The sequence below is a fragment of the Anastrepha obliqua genome, chromosome 4 (genome assembly GCF_027943255.1).
Source record: "Anastrepha obliqua isolate idAnaObli1 chromosome 4, idAnaObli1_1.0, whole genome shotgun sequence".
NCBI lineage: Eukaryota > Metazoa > Arthropoda > Insecta > Diptera > Tephritidae > Anastrepha > Anastrepha obliqua.
In genome coordinates this window covers 70533464-70557380 of record NC_072895.1, presented here as the reverse complement: position 1 = coordinate 70557380, position 23917 = coordinate 70533464, and the positions used below count along the sequence as shown (strand labels likewise).

The 23917-nt window shown below is 36.4% G+C and overlaps 2 protein-coding genes across 2 annotated transcripts; one reads left to right on the top strand and one right to left on the bottom strand.

Moving 5' to 3' along the window:
• Positions 1–3485: 3485 nt before the first annotated feature.
• On the bottom strand, positions 3486–23690 carry LOC129245709 (maltase A1-like). Its single transcript, XM_054884052.1, has 6 exons — positions 23437–23690; positions 16578–17611; positions 8782–8929; positions 8437–8632; positions 8036–8176; positions 3486–3776 (listed from the first exon to the last, which is right to left on the bottom strand). The coding sequence occupies exons 1-6, from the start codon at positions 23609–23611 to the stop codon at positions 3710–3712; spliced, it is 1761 nt and encodes a 586-aa protein (XP_054740027.1). The 5' UTR covers positions 23612–23690; the 3' UTR covers positions 3486–3709.
• LOC129245711 (uncharacterized) lies at positions 5159–6024 on the top strand. The gene is made up of 2 exons (XM_054884053.1): positions 5159–5338; positions 5411–6024. Exons 1-2 carry the CDS (start codon positions 5322–5324, stop codon positions 5946–5948), a joined length of 555 nt encoding a protein of 184 aa, XP_054740028.1. The 5' UTR covers positions 5159–5321; the 3' UTR covers positions 5949–6024.
• Positions 23691–23917: the final 227 nt, after the last annotated feature.

Here is a 23917-nt window from a genome sequence, read left to right as displayed (position 1 = left end):
TGCGTACGGAATAGATTCGTATATTTGATATGTCCATATGACTTGTATGCATCTTTATATATAGATTTGTTCTTTTTGAAAATTGCGCGAAATTGTAAATGTATATGCATGTTTATATACATATATAATATTAGTATACAACATAGCTTATAAGGTATGTGGTAAACATTACCATACATTTTTTTCTTCATATATTATATAATAAAAAAATTAATAATAATAACATTAAAACAACAGGTATTATTAACAAACTTGGTGTTATTTTAAATTCTTCAAGTAAATCAAATTAATAATAATCAATAAGAAGGCATATGCAAATACAAATACGTGAATTTATATATGTACATATGCGCATATACATACATATATACGCTCACTTAAGTAGGAGAGAGCAAGATGTTGAACGTTGCCGTTCGTTTGCTTTGTTTGCTTTGTCGTTCGTTCCGCGCTTTCGCTTGCAGTTCATTCAAGGTAACGACAAATGAGCAAGGTAACGGCAAATAGGCAAGGTAACGACAAATGAGCAAGGTAACGGCAAATAAGCAAGGTAACGACAAATGAGCAAGGTAACGACAAATGAGCAAGGTAACACTAATGAGCAAGGTAACGACACATTTTTTCGTGCGTGCAGCCGGCTAAATCGAATTATAAGACGTTATCACGTCAAAATATCTACCGTTCAGAGTCAGCTTGAAACTGTAGGTCACTCCATTTGTGGAACAAGAAGTAGAAAGAGAAGCTGGGAAAATACCCAGTAGAGGTCCAAATATATGTATATATAATTAATAGTCTAACAGTCATGCATCAGGCTTACCCTTTTAAAGAATTAGTTCTTAATGGACAAAAAACAGTTGAATGACTCTATTGACAATTATGTTCTTCTGATCCTCATCTTAAGCGCTTGAGCATTTCTACTAACGTACACGCTATAATAGAAAAAATTTTGTTTCGCACACACCTCTAATTGGTCGTTCTGCAACAGGGTATAATTCTACCAGGTCATAAACTAAAATGTTCGCCAAGGAAGAAAACACCTGTCACCATCAGTAAAGAAACCACAACACGATTTTGGAGCCACTTCAGACTTTCAGTTCACTGTAATAAAATTCAATGTGCTAAAAAGGTTAGGTTAGGTTGACTTGCAGTCACGCAAAGACCGGTTCGGTCCATAGTGATACCAGATGGAATTCATTGGTTATGTGTTTTTAAATAGTTTTATTGCGAATTCAAGGAAACATTTCCAACCTACTGCGGAGATATCTTCTAATCCGTCAAACTGTGGTGCCCCCAAATATACTCAGCGTGTTTTGAATGGCCTGCGTTGTACACAAATGAGATGTTGCCAATCTTTTTACTGCCTCCCTGCTTTGAAGAACGATCTTGGATGTTATACTAAACGATGTAATTGCTTTAATGGAGTTGGTGCCAATAGCAACACAGGCTAAGTCTGTTACCTTTCAAACTGCGAAAACCTCAAGCTGAATACATTACAGTAGTCTGTGGAGAAGAACTTGGGTTCACTTAGTGTTTTCAACTAGCGCCGATTAGCACGAGAAACCATCAGTAAAGAACCTTAAGCAGTTTTACCAATCAGGTATATTGTCAACCCACTCACATCTATGGTAGCTGGAATTTTAGTACTAAATAACCTATTAAAGTTTGGTTTATTCAAACAATAGTCAACCGGGTTTTTTGGACCCAGACCGAGTGTTATGGCCGAGTGTCTAACACTTAAATTGGTTAGTGTCAGCAAGCCGAGCAGCACAGTTAAATGCATTCTGCTTACAAACTAAATCTATGGCGATAAGAGGAAAAGAGTATTCAAAGCATCAGAGGGTGTGGTTCTAAGAGCGCCGCTGATATATACAGGGTTGGCCAAATAAGACCTACTTTTGTTTGTGCTTAACTTTTTTATTTTTTGACATATTTATTTTTCTCTTTTTGAAGGTTATAATTGAATTGTTGGAAATTTATTATGGAACCCTACAGTACAACACAACGCGTTAAAATTATCTAGTTTTTCTATTCTTGTCAACGATAATTGTTTCAACGCAGCGTAAATATCGGCAACATTTTTTGATGTCGCATGATGCGCATTGCCATTTAAAAGGCACTGCCATAAAATAAATTCAATGTATAAAAACAATTAACCAAAGTAAATGATTGTTGCCAAAGTTATTTGTGTTTAACATTAGTAGGTCTTATTTGGCTCCCCTGTTTAAGCATCATACCTTGAACCCTCTGAAACCTGTTTCTAATAGTAGTCACGTCGAGAGCCGTCCATCAGACTATAATCCCGTAAAGGAGGATAGTTTTGACAACAATCTTATACAGCCAGTGAGTGTTCTTCGGAGAAAGAGTCCGCCTACGTCCTAACGCCTTTTTGCATAAAACTAGAGCTGCAGTAGCTTTCCTTACTCTGTCCCCTGCATTAGTGTTCCAATTTAATTTCTTGTCGAGAATTACACCTAAATATTTGACGCTATCTATAGCCTTACGCCTTTTAATGTTGTCTCCACAGATTGTGGAATTTTGTATATTATTTCCTCAGAAACAGCCCTAATTCTGTTTCGAAAGATATTTGGCACATGCGGCAACAACTGGTAACTATATAAGTTAATGAAATAATTTTGAAAGGCTCTTCAAATTCAACAGGAAGCGATGGTTTTAGTTAAAGAAGCGCAAATAGATCTAATATTTTATTATGTCAAAACATTCTCTTGACAAACTGTATGAATTGTTGTTGAATTGTAATACAGCGTAAGACGAGGTGCTCTAACAATACAAATTGGACCATAAGCAATTCCGCTCATGAACAGCATGAAAAGTTTAGTTAGTACGGAAAGTGTCACGCCCTTTTTCCTATTACGAACCAATTGCAGATATGGCGCAATTTTATAATTCTTGCTTTCAAGTGGTAAGTAAGAAGACACAATTTCCACATTTTGTCGGTATTTGCCTCATTTTTTTGAAGAATCTTTGGTCGGCCTTCGTAGTAAAGGTTATGCAAAATCTTTTAAAATCTATTCCGACGAATGTTATCACTCACAAGATTATAGAGAATGTCTGCACCTTGACATCAATATGCCGATATATGCCCAATATTTTGCATCAAATAACTACATGTGGAAGTTTTATTACGTAATTTTGAGTTTATTTGTGTAAATGTAACAGCATATTTTGCATTTTCAAAATGCAATCGTTGGCTATTTCAGGTTTATTGTCTCCTATAATCATTTATAATTATAATTAATGTAAATAAGTAAAGAAATAAAACACTATATTTCAGTTATGAAAAAGTTGGCAACTCGTTACCGGCGCACTTTTCATATAAACAGGTTAAACAAAAGAAGAAGAAGAAAAAAATAAATGTGAGCCACTCCATCCTGTGAAACTCTCAATTTGTCATACTTTAGTTGCATGAAAAATTTGTCTTCATGTGTGTTTTCATAGGAATTATAATTTTAATAGAAGCTATGCGAACATCTGGCATTTTTCATTTATTTATTATTGCTTTTTGTGCGCGAGGTTTAACTTTGCATTGCGAAACGAGAAATTGAAATGTATTTTGCAAAAAATACTTATTTCAACTTTTATTATTGCGCAAACAAACTATATAAATATATATATATGCATACATGTACATATTTACAAATAAGTAAAATCACATCCTTGCATCTGAGTTGTTCCATCATTGCGGCAGGAACTCTTAAACTTTCGCCAAAATTACGCCTACATATGGTTCGGCCACATATTTCTTGGGATCAACGATATCACTGTAAGCAAAAACAACATAAAACGAAATCAAGATTAATATGTAGTTTATAAAATACCAACCAATACAAGTAATAATTATAGAATAAAACAGCAAACGAAATTGTAAGAGATTTTATTGTTGATGAATGATAAATAAGGCCCACTGAACACATTATGTTTGCCATTCTGTCCTATTTTTTTGATTCAACGGTTTTAAGTGGGAATAATTCTTGCACATAATTTAAGAAAATATGTATTAAATTTTTAATACTCATAATCACTCTATACTCATAATCACTCTACCGAAAATGGAGAATCACTGTCATCATCGATTGACAAACGTTACTATGTGGTGAATAGATGAAGCAAATGGTATAAAGAAACATTTTTGTAGCACTGGAAAAGTGCTGCCAAAAATTACGTTTATTTGGCAGCACTTATCGAGAATTAGTAAAACCGTGCTCATACAGAGAGACATTTGTTTGAAATACTTGTTACTTGTAATGCTCGTGATCTGTCAACATAGCACCCTTGGTTTCCTCGCTCTTCTCAATGTTATTGTTGACTATATGTTAAAAACTAAACTAAGAACGCGACGGGCAACACCAGAAGAGAATTTGCAAATTTGACGCAACTTAAGTCTCCCTATATGAACGCGATCTAATGAAAATCTAGTAAAAGAGTGTTGGCGGCAAATAGTGAGCGAGCGCATCCTGCTCCAGAACTTTGTTGGTGCTTTCACATGCAAGTGAACAGAGCCAAAAACATAGCGATCAGACAAGTGGCGAATCTAAGGCGCCTAAAATTTGTTGAGCTTCCATTAGAGCAATGAGAGACTCGAAGAAAATATATACACATGGGAATTTGTCTGTAAATACATATAAAATGGTATAAAAGCCCTTTTCCTACAAACACTTGATTACGCAAAGAAAACATTAGGAACACATCTAATTAACGACTTTTCACGTAACTTTAAAAATAATCTTTTTTTAATGGAATCCAAATATTTCGTTTTTGTATCTTTATTGTATTGAGCTGAAATTAAACGAGCTCACAAATGCGAAAAATTATTTTTCTAACATCAATTTTATTTTACTTTTGATTCCCCTCCTATTGGTCTCTTCATTAATATCCACTACTTGGTTTAACTTTATCGCTCCAGTAATAATCAAAATATGTGCTGAGATTTCAACTTTCAAAGCACGAATATAAATATTCAAAGTACCAAAACGCCACCAAAAGCTACAAATTCAATTCAACTGGTAAACCACTGCACAATCTGCTTTGCCGCTTTGACTTCTCGTAGCCATTGAAAGTCCCTTGCGGCTCGCTGCCAATCTGATATCTTTTGCTCTTTTCATATCATTGTATTGCATAAAATGGCTGACTTCCTAAATGCCATTTGCGCTGCATAAGTACAAAGTCAAATGTTCCTAAATGCAAAAGTCGATTATACGTTACCGTCGAAAATTCCTAAATGCATGCATCAGGTATCGACTTGCATCGTAATCGAAATTTGCGCATCACTAAATTTTGTGATACTTGTATTTTAAAAGGCAATTAAAATGGCAGAGGTTGAAACGTAAGTAAATGTGCTTAATTGTAAAATAATTTGAGTTGTACCCAACTAATTTATTTATTATTTACATTTTAGTGAAAAGAAGTGGACATTCAATTTGACCAAGTTATTGATCACGACCAGGCTGGAAAGTGAACCGGAGTTTGCGGGCAAAAAACGCAAAAAGACAGTTTTGTGGCAGCAGGTGCTCCTTAAAATGAAAGAAACTGAACCAGGACTGACATTCACTCGTGACGATATAACTCGAAAGTTTTTAAATCTAATGGTAACCTATAGGCGCATTAAAAAAAGGAACAACACATCTGGGCAAGGTGCGACAAATTGGGAGTTTTTTGATCTTTTAGATGAAATTTACGGCACACGCGCAGATATTGTGGTTCCTGAAGATATCTTGGATTCATCAATATTAGAATTGTCTGAAAGTGAGGAGCAACCTGCTTTCACTTCAAAGAGATCTAAACGTGATGTTAAGGAAATTATGAGTGATATTTGTGAGACAGACAAGAAGTACATGGAGGAGTTTTTGCAAATGGAAAAAGAGAAGTTGGAAATTGAACGCTTGAAAATAGAAGAAATGAAAAAATTGCGAGAGTTGTTATCAAACATGCAGTGATTTTCCTATTAATTTAAATTTTTAATAAAACAATTTTTATGTTAATTTTATTTTGGTAACATAAAGACTGAAACAAAAACGCTACATTTAAACTGTTACCTGAATAGGTTAAAACCTGAATAATAATAGAAAATAAATGTGTTGAAATACAAAACATTAGTTTTATTTTTAGTTGATATTAGTTTTATTTTGTTTATGTTAAAGGAATGTACGTATACATATGTATGTCGTAAAATGAAATTTAAAGTTCAGGTTGCTCTTTGTAAAAACTAAAGTTTTAAGCTGATAATAAATTGGTTAATTGATCTCGTTTTGATCTACCATCCAACTCTTCGATGTCTGCTCGGGATTCCGTACTTGTATCTTCTAATATATCAGGAAGATCCGAAGTGGTAAAACTTTCGTTATTTATAATGATGTTATGGAGTATCATACATGAAATTATAATATTTTTTACAAGCTTGATGTTGCGAATTTCAATGAAATTCAGTATACGGAACTTTTTCTTTAAAATTCCAAACGCTTGTTCCACGCAGACTCTTGTACTACTTAAAATAGTATTAAATCTTTGTTGTCCCTCACTTAAAAAGCCGGTATCTTTATATGGTACCATAAGAAATCTCTCCAGTGGATAAGCTGCATCTCCCAGCAAATGGCACTCAGGAGGAAAGGGAATATCTCCGTTTATTATTGCTTGACGTAAAGGGCTGCTTTGCCACACGGAAGCGTCGTGACACCTCCCAGGATATCCAGCAAAAACGTCGATAAAACGCAATTCGCTATCCACAACAGCTTGCGCTATTACTGAAAATGTGCCTTTTCTATTATAAAAACTGATGCTGCTTTGCGTTGGTTGGGTGATTTTGATGTGTGTCCCATCTACGCATCCTAGGACAAACGGAAATGGGTTGCTGCGCATTGCCTGAAATTTTTCCATAACAATCCGACGCTCTGATGCGGTCAAGGGAAATTTTATGATACGACTTTTTAGTTTTAATAAGATTTTAATCGTTTTGAAAAATACCCGATAAGTAGCACCAATACCAACGTTAAATATATTACTTAATTCACGGAAACTATTTCGATTTCCTAATCTCCAAAGCGTAATATGCAATGCTAGCTTCAATGGTATATTGGGACGTCCTGCATTTTTTGCCGGCCAAAAGGGTTGTACTATTTCGCAAAGAGTCTGAAATATAAAATATTAATATAAAACTACGTTAATATTTATTATTTATGTATACTACCTGGAATGTTTGTATTTGCATCCTGAAATGGCTATAAAAGACATCGTTGGGCATTTCTTCAATGCACTCGAGAAACTTTTTGCATTTTGGAATATTTCTCGCGATTCTCTGCGTCTTCCACAAGTGAAAAATCAATTTGTGTCTTTTTCTCATCTTTTTTGCAATAAGTAAATCACTACTGGATTGATTTTCACTAAATAACTCAGCGAAAGAGCAAATTGCTAATTTTTTCACCGTCACATCCATTTTGATTGCATCAGCTGTGTTCTTAAATGAAACAATGCTGCCACCTAGATGTATGCAAAGCAATGCAGTGGTATCGAAAAATTGCATCGCAATGGATTTCGCATCGCAGTACACATTGCATCGTGACGTTTAGGAAGTCAGCCAATGTCTATTCTGGTGTCAAAACGCTTAGTTAAAATTGTAACTTATTAAGAGCTTCAAAGAGCTCGAAAGAAACTTAATAGTCCCCGTGGAAGACAGCAATGTCTTCAAACTTAGCCAGTAAACAATTTTATTATACGAACAGGCCGCACTAGTAGTTATGATTGCTTAAAAATCCTGCTACATCATTTGAATTTTAAAAGGCTCCTATAGCACATTTGCAGAAATATAAAGGAAGTCCCGGTAGCATGTAATCACACTAATTTTTTCTTTGCGAATGATACTCAACCGCGAATGATTTGCACAATTTTAAACACCTATGGGTATTTGCGAGGGAAAATCAATACATAAAGTGTAAGAACACTTTCAGCGGACCTTCATTATCCCATTTCAACCATCTTCTGCGCTTTTTTAACTTAATTTCATTGTTCTATCTCTCTTTTCTCTACTCACCCATCGTGATATGCCGACTGCAATGACGATGTTATCACCTCCGCTTGAGAGCCCATATTGAAGTGTTCATTTATATTCAAACTTTGTGGTGTGCCACCGAGATTTAACACAATCACAAATAAATCATCACCTGATATCTCACTGCAATAAATACAAAAGGGAATATTAAACAATAATTTACGAAACAAAATGAGCAACAACAATCAAAAGTAAATACATAAATACTATAAGAGGCGCGGTAGCTTGGCAACACTTGAAGCTGCTTCACTTCTACCCTCAAGTGCATTATGCGGTGAGTGCCTGAAAGTGGCAACGCCTAAGTGCATTATGAGAGCGCTAATAAAGTATTAGCATATATGTGCGTGTATATGTCACCATGTAAGTGTGTATATTGCACCCACCGTGAATAAATGATAATGTCATTGCCAATGGCCTTTATCTTAAGTGGGCCATCTTGTAGAGAGCGTAATTTGCGTAGGCGAATTAATTTCATAAATATCTGCAGATGACTTTTTGGTGCGCGCAACTGGGCCAGCGCATTATTTGTGCGATAATTACTGGCGACTGGCAGCCAAGGGCGGTCGGCGGTAGAAAAGCCTGAAAGCGGCAGAAAATTTAAGTAAATGGATAATAATATACCTATGTGTTATAATTGCGAAAAAATAAATATTACTCAGAAATAGTTCATATGTAGTTATGTGTTATTACTATCAGTATATATACAAGCATAGTGGATGTTTACTAACCAGCATTTTTAGAGGCGTCCCATTGATAGGGTGTGCGAGCGGGATCCCGCGAGTAGTTCTGATAGTTGCTGGGGTCAGCATTGCAGCCTTGTGGGTCGACCGTTTGCTCCCATGTTACCTCGCCATCCTCCATGCATAGTTCTTCGCCCTAAGAAAGTCGATTATAAGGTGAAAATAATGGTTTAAATTTTATAAAATAATTAAAAATGCCAGAATTGGGTGTTTATTACAATAGATAAGGCGTTTAGTAAAACGTGTCGTACGTAAAGTCGAACAATAAGAAGGTTCTGCCAATGAGTTCAAAGTAAATGGGCATAGGGATCGGTGTCACTATTACAATCTAGTTATATGATTTATTCAGCATGCAAAAAATAACGGTAGACATTATTTTTTTTATCAAGAAAAAGCGATTTTTTTAGAAGGAAGACGAAAATGCATTGCGAGCATGCGAGATGACTTTTATACGCAAAATCTATAGCCGCATATCAAAACCTTCAGTAATTCGGATAATTTTATTTTTCAGTTGCTTATTAGTTTTGCCTCCATCTATCAGAACAAGGAAAATGCGTCACAAACGAAAATGCATGCCTAAAACGTATCGCCTGCTCAAAAAGCACCCATAAAAGATATGGTTCTACTTACATATGTACAATCCAATCGAAAGCAAAAATCAGTTCAGTTTTTCCATTGAAATTATAAAGCTAATTAAACTATCAGTCCTATGCCAAAATATTTTTGAAAAATACTAAGAAAATATTTTGAAAAAAACCTCAAATGATGGAAGAGTTAACCTAAAAAGGGCCACATAGAAATATTTTAAAGTTCTGTTGGAATACTATTTTGGCAAAAGTCTTAAAGAAAAAAAATAAGAAAATTCGTAAACATTTGCATTTTGTCATAAAAACACGGACAATTTTCCCACTAACTCAAGTAATTTTTCGTCATTTATTTCTAATATTGAAATGTTTATCGCAAATATCGATACAAATGTAAAGTATTTCACAGCAGCTTACGGTTACGGGGAAAAACAAAATTCAATAGACACATATGGCTATGGTTATGGTTATGGCATTATGGTGAGGCACCTATAACACTAGTTTACACCAAAAAAGGCCCTCGACCAAAAAGCGTTCGTGAAGATTTCGTGCAACATAAAAGAAGAAGTTTGAGAGTAAAAGCGTATTTTCGACCTCAAACACAGACAAGGCAAAAGCTGCAAAATCACACGTGTTGACTTTATGGGTCATAACTTCTACAATTTTTCGTCGATTTAGACAAACTTAGGCTTAAAATGTAGGTGACAAAATTGTCTTTCAGAAAACCTATCTTATGTCGATATAAAAAATTTTTTTGTTCCAGAAAAAAGTTAATAAACTTTGATAATTTAGTAAAAAACGTCAAAAATGCCTTTTTTTAACTTTCAACAGCTGTTTTGCGAAAACTACGACTTCCATTGACACGAATTATATATTGCCATGTAGGTTATATGTGTGCCTTTCGAAATGTATGCACTTCAGAGAAATGGCGCACTGTTTTCGAGATTGCAGGTAATAACTGCACTATTGCAGAAAAAACAGGTTTTTTAGGAATATCTCGGAAACCGTTCATTGAAAAAAAAAAAATAAAATTCATTTTTGGTTTCAGCGACCTCAAATTAGTCTAAAAAACGCTTTTTGGTCGAGGACTATTTTTGAAAGTGAAAATTCGTAAACTAGTGTAATCGATTACAGTGCTGCCAAGAGTGGTTGCGCACCGTACCGCTAATTGGCTCCCAGTGAATTTGTTAGAATCAGCTGTTGAGGCGACGCATATATAGAGTTTTGTTGCAATTTTTTGTTTAACCAATTTTTTTTCCTGTTGTTAAAGTCAACTTAACCAAATTTAAATTTCTTTTTATACAAAACTAGCGAAAACCCGCCCGTTCCGCTGCTCGTCTTTAAAAAAATCTAGATTAATTAATTAAATTAAGCCGAAAAATACTGTGTGTTTTTTATAAAAATTCTCGCGCATGAACAGTAATGAAAGAAGTTTTGAATAGTAGTAGCAATTAAAAAACGTTTTATGTGATTTACTTTATTACTTTTTTTATTGTAATGCTCTTTGGTATACAATATTCTTCATTTTTCCATGCGTTGTTGAATAAATGAACAATACCGATGGCTTACCAACTCTTGAGCATGAAACATAAAGTTGGCCATTAGAAAAACATGGGTATTCTAAATCAATATATACATATATATTTGTGAGTACACAGGTAATACGTAAATATATGAATGATATAGGTAATATCTCATATTAGCATAACCTTTCTGCAAAAACTTAAGGAAACGATCACCAATCACGCCGGCAATAATACAATAAATTTTTCACTATAACTGACTTCAGATTAACGTTTATATAATAAGCGTATATGTAACATTTAAAAAATTTTTTAGAATTTTTTTTTTTAATTTTTAATAATAAGTGGTCTTCCTCTTTCTCTTCCTCTTCCTCTTCCTCTTCATCTTCCTGTAGCTATTCCATTTCCTCTTCCATCTCCAGCTCCATCTCCTTTCTTTATCCCGGGAACGGGCAGTAAAAATTTCTTCACTTAAAAGCTTTCATCAACAGCTTCCATCTGATACCCATATTGTACAAACGCATCCAAGGGTACCTTGGTCCACCTTTTCGGCTATATCTCGAGACCCTGGTCACTCAGAGATTTAAAAAATACTCTGTATTAAAGCACTCATCAGTAGCTTTGATTTGATATCCACAATGTAAAAACACATCCTAGGGTTATCCGGGTCCTCGTTTTGGCCTTCGGCAGCGCCACCTGGTGGCGAGTGGAAACAATAAGCATATTATACTAACCTTCACCGTAGAAAAATATATATATATACCAAATTTCATAACAATCGGCCCAGACACACACGACCAAAATGTATTCAATTCTAATGAATGCTATGCGCGGTACAAAAAATACGTGCGGCAAATAGCAAAAACACACTCACTTAACCGACGCATCGCACACACACGCGTTATGGGATTTCAACAAAACTTCACAGAAACCTTTGCCAAAGCAACACCAACAATGTGTGAAACTTCCATTGTATTCCTTACACGCGTTGCTGAGATTACCCCGGACAAATGCACACTTTTTTCGGCTTAATTTTTATATATATAGATATTCCTTCTTTTTGGCATGTTTCTTTTTTAGCTTAATTTAACTGCACTTTTAAATTCTTTTTGCTTTCTATTGTCTGCCTTCCGGGTTTGCATTAAACTAAGCTTTAAATTTTTTTAAAAAATTCATTTTGTATTGTAAATTAAAATCTTTTTATAAAGTACATTTTTTTCTAAGTCTGGGAAAACATATTTTTTTTTATTAGTATTTTTTATTAATTATCCCAACTTCTAAATGTTTTTCAGTACTTTACTTTCTATTCTATTATTTTCATTAAAATAGCCCAACTTTTAAATTGTTTGCAACTTAACTTTTCATTGTCGTTCTCGTTTGCAATAACCTAGTCGAACTATTTTTTTTTTTTTTTTTTTTTTGTTTTTGTAAAAGATTTATTCTTTTCTTTGACTTTCTTATTAGTATTCGCCTAACTTAACTGAAATGTCTTACAGCACATTTGTTTTACAGCACATTTTTTTTATTATCGTTCATGTTTGATGTTTGATGTAATCCTAGCGAAAATTTTAATTTTTTTGCAAAATAATTCTTTGTTTTAATTATCGCCCTAACTTTTAATTTTTTTCTTTCTATTGCTCTTTTTGCTTGCATTACCTTATTTATTTAATTTTTTTTTTCAAATTTCTCTTCTTATTGTCTTTTTTGTTTGCTTTAGTCTAACCTAGCTTCTCAATTTCTTTTATGAACGCTGACTATTATAACATTTTTTTCTTAGTTATCTCGCACATCTCATCTAGGATTACGTCATGACATGATTGTGCACGTTTTTCCGCTTCAGTCTACGTGATCTTCTGCGCCATCATTAATTAACCGCAGTATAGTCTACTGAGAAATTTTTGATACACTCTCATACATTCACATATAGGTATGTATCTATTTGTGTATTTTACATTATCTAGTCACCACAGGCTTGCGTTGACATTCTGAATGCTACAGCACATATTTTTTATTCATTTATCATTTTTCGTGCACAGTAAAGGATCCGATTTCACGGTCAGTTAAATGCACATTCCGATTTATTATTTCTGACCACTAATCGATAGAGGTCTTCATCAATATGTTTCCACAGCAGTAACTGTCATCGTTATGAAGATGAATACTGTTGGTTTTTTGAAAGGTTTTTAAATTTTCGCGGAACAGCCGTTTTAACCACCTGCAAATCTCTTCCACTCACATGAACAACTAACAGTCCACAAGTTTTCATTACTACAAAGCTTTTGATGGAAGCACACGCACTACCATAGCGCGTTTCAGGTTTCGTTTGTGTCTGTTGATTTAAATCACTTTACTTTGATAGTTGATGGTTTGTATGTGTACTATATTTGAATAGGCCTTCATTAATATTATTTTTTCCATACTCGCTTTTCAGCTTTGTTTTTTTTTTTTCTTACAAATAATTGCTTTATAGCCGGTACTATTATAAATACCGCTCCACAACGTTGCGCACGTTTTGCTTCTGGGCAATTTGTTGAAACATAGCCCAGTGTTAAGCAATTATAACACTTAATCGATTTAGATACATATTTCACTTTCCCTATTTATTGTTGTTTTTCACTTTTTTCGCCGGTTATTAACATACATACGCAGTTATAATGCAACACCTGGTATTTTAATGATTATAGGTATACGGAATAATTAATATATAAATATCACATATCAACTTGATTCGATTTTTTTAATCATCCGAATACCGTAGCAGATCACCATCATTAATTCAGTTAATAATAGTGGGTCTTTAAAGCTTGAGTATCATGAAAATTCCCCTTATGTTTTAAAAATTTTATTATTCATAGGAATATAATCGATAAATGTGATTAATGCAGACTGATAGTAAGCCTTTCCGAGTTTTATAGCAAAAAAAGTACTTAAATCGTTTGATTAATTTTTGATTAATTGCGGTTCGAAATTAATCTTATACAATAATTGACACAATTGGCTTATAAAAACGCCCCTTTTGTAAGTATGTTGCTATCGCAAAAAAAAACTTTTTAGGAGAATTAACACCCAGCATTCAACAAACGCTGTGCAAAGCATACTGTGCATATTTACGAGTATTCGGATACAGTGGAACTTTATTTTATAAGATTTCCGTAGAGAAATGTTCGAGTATTTTAATATGAATGGATTTTTAGCTCGGTGCATAGGAACTATAACTCTGCAAAACTGGTTAGACCGATCACTTCGAAAATTTAGTTATTTTACACGCCCTTTTTGAAAGTTAATCGAATTTAGAATTTTGACTAAGGGCGTTCGTTTTTAATTTGGAATATCTGATGTGGGGCGACTCCATGTCAAGTGATCCAAGATATACGTGAATATAGAATGAATTCATTTATTCTATTGGTGAAACCTTTATAATATGAAAAAAGTTGTACAGTGTAAATGACTAAGTTTTGAAATAAATTTCTTTTTCTTTTATTGCCTCACCTAATTGCCTAATAGCAAAGTGAGGCAAAAATATGAAAATTTTTATTATTATTCCAATTATTTATTATATGGAGACCAACTAAATAATCGCTTTTGAGATAAAGTTTTCATCTAACTGCTCCCACTCTCAAGTAGAGCAACGCTATTTTAGCCTTACGAGAAGGGTGCTTATTGTTATATTATAATTTGAGTAGACGAAAAAGTATTTTCGTATTTTGTCAATAGATTTCGTTGGAGTCATCTATCTCCAGTGCTACCAATCACATTGTGTCACATCATAGGGTGTTAGAAAGGTGTCATTTTAAACTTCATTTAACCACAAAAAAATTAAATTCGGAGAAGTTGAAAAAAAGTTATAGCTGTTCCAAAATGAGTGGAAATAATGAAGAAATTCGCTACATCTTGAAATTTTTGTATAAAAAAGGGAAGAATGCCACGCACGCCACCAATGAAATTTGTGAAGTTTACGGAGACGATGCTGTATCGATGTGGAAGATGCACCTCGCTCCGGTCGACCTATCGTTGAAAAAGTCGATGAAATTATGGAAAAGATTGACCAGGGCCATCACATAAGCTGCCATGACATCGCCAAGGCACTAAACATTCATCATCAAACGGTTTTGAACCATTTAAAAAAGGCTGGTTACAAAAAGAAGCTCGATGTTTGGGTACCACATGAATTGTCTGTGAAAATTTTAATGGACCGAATTAACATCTGCGATTCTTTGCTGAAACGAAATGAAATCGAACCATTTCTGAAGCGAATGGTAACAGGAGACGAAAAGTGACGCCTCGAAAGGTTATGCTGTGTGTTTGGTGGGATTGGAAAGGATCCATCCACTACGAGCTGATCCAGCCTGCTCGAACGATTGACTCTACATTTTACTGTCAACAACTGATGAGATTGAAGCAAGCAATCGAAAAAAAGGGTCAGAACTGATCAGCAGAAAGGGCGTTGTCTTCCATCAGGACAACGCTAGGCCACACACATCTTTGATGACTCGGCAAAAACTGGGAGAGCTTGGCTGGGAAGTTTTGATGCATCCACCATATAGCCCTGACCTTGCACCATCGGATTAGAATTTGTTTCGGTCAATGCAGAACTCCCTTAATGGAGAAGATTACTTATCGCAGTTTTTCGCCGAGAAACCACAAAAGTTTTACACTGATGGAATAATGTCCCTAGAAGAAAAATGTCAAAAGGTGGTCAACCAAAATGGTACATATTTGGTTTAATAATGTTCATTATAAATATAAAAAAATGAGTTGAAGTTTGATTAGAAATACGAAAAGACTTTTTCGTCCACCCAATATTTATACAATATTCTTTAACTCCAGGCAAAGCAAAGACTTATTAGAATTCTCAATTGAAGATACTGTTGCGAATTAATTTCAGTGAGAAACACCTTAGTCCTAAAACCGACCTCGAGTTGATATCAAACTAAAATACTTAGTGTGTTAAAATAAGCACATTTTCTTACTTTCCGTGAAAGGTTTATACTGGAAGAAGTAAGCTCATCGATGTATCCCATAAGATCAAAATTTCTCAGATATATCTGTTTTTTTTTTTTTTGCAAATTTACAAGTATTTAATAATATGTAAGAACATTTTGAAATATTTTTGTGTATGGCTTGTAAATCCATTATTATTAATTTTAATTTTGCGCCAATGGTTTAAAACTGTTTTATGATCATTCTTTAGCTCCTGCTACGACTACTAACATAACGATCATCTTTGATTATTTCTGTGATTTTATCGTCATTTTTGATGACGGGCCTGCTTGTAATAGGTGCATCTTTAACATCAAAAATTCTCTACCAATGTTGTTTTTGAAAGACTGGTGGCAGTTGTACTACCATTTCGCAATTATTATGGGCGCCATGAAAACTTTGCTCAGTATCCCAGTGGTTATTTTCATGCAAGAAAGGTTCACTTTTCTAACTTTCAGCACGGCCTGCACTAAAAGAAATGAAAAAGTTTCCCTCAAGATTCATAAAGTGAGAATGAGCATTCATTATATCGCTATGAACTTTATACTTTAACCTAAGTATGCACTACATTGAAGTCCATCACATCTTCTTTCTATTATTCTTAATTACTTACTTAAAAGTCCTACTAACTTGACTTAACCCAATTTTAGTTCTTGAGCCAACACCATAATTCATTTTCTACCCCTTGCATACATACATAGTAGGTCACCGCATTTCCTGGCAAAGTCTGCAGTAGTATCGCAAACAGATCAGCACGCTGTACACCCAATCGCGTCGAATAGCGTGGATTATCATGATTGCCCAGCACCCAGTTAGCCGACACACCTGCTGGCATACTTTGCATCCAACGTTCAATGATATCCACAATTTCTTGCGCTGACGAATCGTTCTTCACATTAGTCATGAAATAGAAATTGAATGGCACCATCGATCCATTTCGTTGTCCATCTCCATAGGACAACATCAAATTCTCAAAAGTAGTATAAGCCTCTGTCAATAAAACGCGTGATTCACCGCCTTTCTCCTTCCTATACTGCTCCACCAATTCACGCCACTGATACACCATTTCAATGGACTCCGGTTGATCTTGTGTATACGTATGATTCAGATGACACCAATCATTTGGGTCTGGACATACACTCACATCGTCAATGACTGGTTCGTCAGGAAAATTACCATTCTTATCTGGCCCCTTTTCGAAAAGGAAGGGTATCGAATCAATGCGAAATCCTGAAATGCCCGTATCCAACCAATAACTCATAACCTCTTTCATCTTCGCCACCACTAGTGGGTTGCGGAAATTCAAATCTGCTTGCTTAATAGCGAACTGATGCAGATAGTATTGCTGACGCTGCTCATTCCATTCCCAGGCGCTATAGCGAAAAGCGCTTATCCAATTGCTGGGTGGTTGACGTTTACCATTTGAATCTACTGTGCCATTGTTCCACACATAGAAGTCTTCATAGCCTGGTTCACGATTGACCGACTTCACAAACCATTCGCACTCATCACTGGTGTGGTTCGGCACAAAGTCGAGTATAATGCGGATGCCTACTTGTTTGGCACGTGCAACGAGCGCCTTGAAATCCTCCATAGTGCCGTACTCGGGCTGTATGGCATAGAAATCGGAGATATCGTAGCCGAAGTCAACCATTGGAGATTTGAAAATGGGCGAGAGCCAAGCAGCCGTAAAGCCGATATCCTTAAGATATTGCAGTTTCTCTGTTACGCCTGGAAGTAAAGAAGATAAATTAAAAACGGGGTACATAATTTTCAAACAAATAGAATTTTGAAAGAAATTTTACTTTACGCCGTTTTATTCATAGTATAGAAATTTTAGTCTGGTCCCTATGCAAAAAGTTCGACCAGAGGTCCTGTCTTCGACAAAGTTGGGGGACATCCTTTTTATAATTATTGGTGTTTCTTCGTATTGGGTAATCACTGTTGGACAATGTACTTAAGATATCATAAAATTCATTTGGCACTTCGTAGACGATATTTGTGTCCCCTTCCATAGGTTCTCTGACGTGGAGACAAAACCGAACAAACTGTTCGAGTTTACTAGGATTAAAGCCATGTCCATCAACAATACCAATAACAACCGAGTTATGGTAGAAGGCTCTCTCATGTCGACAACATCTGTTATCTGAGATGCACAATGGCCGTGCAAAGTACGCGGTTCCACATTTTGAGATGATCAATGCGTGTTAAGCGAGCCAAGTATTTTGAACCTTGCCATCAATTCTTTTAAAAATTTACTTATTTGCTACCAGTATCTGCTTTTTTGTTTTGCCAAGCTCGTTTGTGGGTTGTAGTAACCCATTTGCTAACTGTGGCTTTGATGGCCGCAGAAGGGAGTGGCAAAACGGGCTCTGGGCCAAAGAAGTTGATAAGAAGTCAGAGGTATCGTTACCTATGATACCCACGTATCCTGGGACCCATGTTAGTAGCAGGCTATTATGTCCATTGGCATAGTTCAGCCTGGATTTACAGGATTCGACTACCCCTGATGTGGTACGGGGGATGTCTAAGGCCATGAGCGCAGCTAGACTGTCGCTGCAGATACATATAGATCTGCCTCTTCATCTGTTTTCCACAACAAAGTTCATCGCTTCTTGAACAGCATGCACCTCCGCTTGAAACACAGTTGCATTTATTCCAAGAGTAAAGTGCAGCATTGTTCCGATGGATTCCTCATAGCTTACAGCCTACAGATGGCCTTCAAGGCCTCTCCTTGGATGAAAGCATCAAGTGGTGGTAAACCAATAAAAGTATATAATGCTGGGCCTGAAATAATCGGAAAGGTTCTGGTGCAGCAGATGGCCACAGTGCGTTGTAGTCTCGATATGTTAATCCTGACTTCCACGAGATGCATAGGTGATAAAAGGTCTTATCATAGCCGTGTATATCCATTGGACGTTGCTAGGAGAAAGACCCCACGTTTTCCCAAAGACACCTTTGACCTGGCAGAAAGCTGTCAGTGCTTTGGATGTCTTTGTTTCAACGTGTGACTTCCAAAGAAGTTTCCCTCAAGAGGATTACTCCAAAATATTTGATTTCTTTGGACAGCTGGATTGTGACTCCTATTAGCTTAGGCAGAACGAGTCCATCAAGCTTTCTTCTTCTGGTGAAGAGGTCAATACCAGTTTTGGTGAGATTTGCCGATAGCCCATTCGCATATGTTCATAAGCGAAGGGCCCGTTAACAAACAGGCAACGTCGTCCGCATATGCTTGCGTGTAGACTCTAGCATCAATTCAGGTGGTGAGTGGAGGATCGATCACCATGCACTAGAGCAATGGAGACAGCACACCACCTTGGGGGCAGCCTCTATTAACCCCGGACGACACCAGCAGATCCTCCTCCGTCCGCACCGTAACGATTCTTTGGACTAGCATTGAACGAATCCAATTCACCAGCACCCAATCAACACCATGTCTACTGGGAGAGCTGCGCAAACTGTCGAAAGTGGCTTTATCAAACGCTGACTAAGAAGATGTCCATAGCGTAGTGCCTCCTGTCGATGGCCAACTGTACCATAGCAACAAGGTTTTGCATTACCGACTCGCAGGATTTTCCGCTTTGATAGGCAAGCTGAAATGGAGAAAGAGGGTGAACCTTCAGCGACCTTTGACGTATAGGCAACTCCACGAGCTGTTCGAGACTTTCCAGCATGAAAGAGGTAATGCTGCTAGATAATGCCAAAAGATTCGATCGCAAATCGAATGGCGGCTTCATTCCCCACAGATCTGGCAACGTACTAGTGACGGCGAGAAGGTACAGCAGCTCTGACAGCACCCTCTTTCGTTAAGGGCTGCTGCCGGCCAATGCTTATCTGATTTTCTGGAAAGTAAGAGTCCAGCAAGCTGAATGTCTCACTTTGCTTCTCCGGGATGGAGCCATCAGATTTCCTAAGTGACCCCAGCTTTGCGGTTGGATCCCTTTTCAGGATCCTAACCAATTTCGCCGTGTCACTCAGAGATTCAATACTGCCGCAGAAATCTCTAAAAGAAGCCCTTTTCGACGCACGAATTAGCTTCTTGTAGTTCTTCTGAATATGACGGTATCGCTCCCAGTCCTCAGCAAGATTAGTCTTGAGGCCCGGCTTAGAAGTTTTCTCGACTCACACCTCAATGCTTGGAGCTCTCGGTTCCACCACGGAACGGGAGTCAGATCAAGGAGAGTTCGAATTGGACAGGCCGACTCAAAATATTCAACTAAGGCAGCGCGGAGTTTCTCAACTGCCACCTCAATCCCCTGTTCTTTCCGAAGTCTTGGTGGCGTCACGTCAAAGCCCCGCAACGCCCCCCTAAACTTCTACCAGTCTATTTTCCTGGGGTTTCTAGAGGGCTATAGCATTTGTGCCTCCTCGCCGCACTGAAACCCAATATACCTGTGGGCCGACCACGAATCTTCGGCAAGGACTCTCCAGCTCCTAATTAACCACCCAAATTTTGAATTTGATAAGATGAGATCAATCACCTCCTGCTTTCTAGCAGTAACAAACGTGGGCTGTCTGCCCTTGTTGTGCATGTTTGGGCAAGAGGAAGCGATAAACTCGAATAGCTAAGAGCCCCACTCATTGCATTTGCTGCTGCCTCAGATTGTATGCTGGGCATTGGCATGGCAGCAGAGAACGAGGCCCAGACTGCGCCGCTTACGAGACTTTACGAGACTGATGGCCTTCACAGGTGGTGACCCTTCAGGGCATCGTAAGAAAAATAAACAGATGGAATCACAAATCTCAGCCATCCGCTTCTACCCTTATAACACACCTCAGCAGCTACCAGGTCCTGACAACAGAATTGCTCAAGACTCGTCACAGTGAGATGGAATGATACTATAAGACCGGTCCTCGAACTCCTGTCATATAATACCGTGGCCCCTTTCAACGCGCTAAAGCCACAGAGGCGACCCCTAAAGACCCAGGGCTCTTGCACTGTTGTTATATGAGTATCTGCTTACTAATGTACGTCACGAGGCTGGGACGAACATGAGATATGAGTATACTGATGTGCTATGCCTATTTGAAAGTTATGTGAATACTATTATGTAATTTGCAGAGATTACTGAGCATAACCACAACTATTATTGAAAAAAGAAGAAAGATTTATAATCTGTGTTCTGCCCAAACGACAAAAATATTATTCCAACAATTTTAACCAAAAAATAAAAAAAATTTAGTACATTTTGTTCTAAATAATTAAAAACGTTTTAAAAATATTAGACAGATCCGAAGATATTTCACTTTAAAAAATAGATACCAAAACTTGCAACTTTTATTAAATTTGTAAAATATAATATTAAAGTTTTGAATTTTTTTTTAGTTTACTTTTTATTATACCCTTCACTTTAAAAAACTTGCAACATTAAAAAAAATTGTAAAACATATGATTAAAGTTTTGAAACAGTAGGCTGCATATCTACTGGGTACCTGGTTACAAAGGCATTATGGGGAACGAAATAGTAGATTAGATAGCAAAAAGTGCTGTTATACTACCTTTTGAACAAGAGAATGACATACCAAAACCGCTAAATACAATATACAACGAAATGGTCGACCACATGAAAAGGCAAGTGGAAGCTAGGTGGACTAATCTGACCACATGCAAAACAGCGAAAGTCATGTGTAGAACTAAAGACAAAAAACTGACTCAATTCGTACTTAAGCACTCACGAAAGGACTGCAGAACTATCATAGGTATGCTAACAGGTCACAATCTATTGGCTGCATATGCCTACAAGATAGGGATTGCTAACACGGACAAATGCAGAAAATTCAGAGAGGATGTTGAGGAGACTTTAGAACACCTTCTGTGCGTTTGTCCGGCATTATCAAAAACGCGTTTAAAATGCCTGGGAGCCCCATTGTTTCAAGGTCTGGAGGACGTCTCAAAATCGGATGTCCCAGCGCTGCTTAGATTCGCCAAAGCGCTGACATCCTACTTTAGGTATTCATAGAGGTCGGTCTCCATCTGGTATCGCTAGGGACCAAAAGCTCTATGCGTGGCTTATTGCCTACCAGGCTAACCTAGCCTAACCTTATTATAGCCTACAAATAACCCAATTTTCAGAAGCATTAACGATAATGTCGGCGGCCGCCGTAGCCGAATGGGTTGGTGCGTGATCACCATTCGGAATTCACTGAGAGGTCGTTGGTTCGAATCTCGGTGAAAGCAAAATTAATAAAAATATTTTTCTAATAGCGGTCGCCCCTCGGCAGGCAATGGCAAACCTCCGAGTGTATTTCTGCCATGAAAAAGCTCCTCATAAAAATATCTGCCGTTCGGAGTCGGCTTGAAACTGTAGGTCCCTCCATTTGTGGAACAACACTAAGACGCACACCACAAATAGGAGGAGGAGCTCGGCCAAACACCTAACAGAAGTGTACGCGCCAATTATTTATTTATTTATTTTTATTTTTTTAACGATAATGTCGAAAATATTAATCATACTCATAAGAATTAAATGCAGCAGACCGTTAATATCCATTCCCCACAGCACCTCAGACATATGTATGCACAACCTGAAAACTAATTGGAGGAAAGTGAGAGTATATGGGGAGTTGATTTTGGGATGCTCCCGTTCATTAGCCTCCACACACTTACACACAAAAATATATCGATGTTATATTAAATCTCATAGTACGAGTATAACTTTCGATCCGACAGTGTCCAGCTCAGACTCCTACACTAGACACTTGTTTTTAATCGTATTATTAACTTAATATCCACCTGTGCCACTAACGAAAATTTCGATTATATTCTTATGAAAGAATTGCACTTTCAATATATCGATCGATATTTTTTAATCTCTTTTTTTAGTATCTCTTCACAAATGTCTAAAAAATAATACCAAGAATAAATTACTCCGGTGTGCATTTTGATATACCTATTTAGGCCATCAAATCGATGTCCCTATAAATGATCTTCTAGATGGGCTTTTATGGTAAACAGATTCATAAAAGAAAAGGATTGAGAGACTTACCCTTGCCTGCCATAGGATGTGCGCTAGTATTATTTTATATTCACACTGGCATACCTCACTTTAGTGGTCGATATGTACGAATTTAAGAAAAATGTCAAGCATGAGACAATGCACAAGACTGCCAATGAAAAAATAAATTGCCAAAAATGAACTCGATTTTTGAATAACTTCAAACTTGTATTTTTTTACACACGAATTCATTGAACAATAACTCTGCATATAAGAAATGATCAAAACTTTACGATTTTGTTTTGTTTAATTTGCATAACGTTTGAAATTCGGATTTACATAGTTTTTGCAAGGAAATGGCCTATGTATGTTTTCATAAAAATTTATTAAAACTAAATAAGAAATAAATAAATTGTCTGCTCTTGTCAATAAGTGTCCGTGCTGAGGTTATGAAACGCATGTTTGCCGCATATATTATTTCATAAATTTACCATTCACTCTTTCTTAAAGCCACTAGTACTAAGTATTTATTATAACACCTTCTAATTTTATTTCATGGCACTATTTTAATTACTGTAATCTAAGTTTTTTTCTTTCTTCACTTCCTTCCACAAATCTTACCGTTCAAATCACCGATCCCATCTCCATTGCTATCCTGAAAAGAACGCGGATATATTTGATAGTAATTGGCGCCATCCCACCATTCCTTGGAGCGCACAATATTCGTATAGAGCCCCAAAAAGGTGGCGGTAGTGAGTAACACATGACAAATATGCATTATCAACGTTGCAATCATACAGTAATAATTTTATTATTTTACTTAAGGATTCTCCATAGAGTGAAAGGAATGTTTAGTTAAATGAGGAACTACCTTATTTTGGAATAAATATGTTAAACTGAAGTTCTAATTTTCACACTCTGTCTTATTTATAGGCGTCGCTTCAGAACTAAATACACTTAAAAAATTATCTGTATTCAAACAATAATATGTATTGCATTTTAATTACTCTCATTATATTAGAGTTTTTGAAAAATGTTTTAATGTTGGCTTCGTGTAGGTGGCAGTCCACGTCGAGTACACTTGCGCATGAATGTCGTGTGA

Excerpts from the sequence above, each read along its gene's own strand:
- LOC129245709 (XM_054884052.1), bottom strand. The coding sequence starts at position 23,611 with ATGATTGCAACGTTGATAATGCATATTTGTCATGTGTTACTCACTACC. Across the intron at positions 8,633-8,781 it reads GGACGCCTCTAAAAATGCTG|GCTTTTCTACCGCCGACCGC; the intron begins GTTAGTAAACAT and ends TGCCGCTTTCAG. Across the intron at positions 8,177-8,436 it reads GACATTATCATTTATTCACG|TGAGATATCAGGTGATGATT; the intron begins GTGGGTGCAATA and ends TATTTATTGCAG.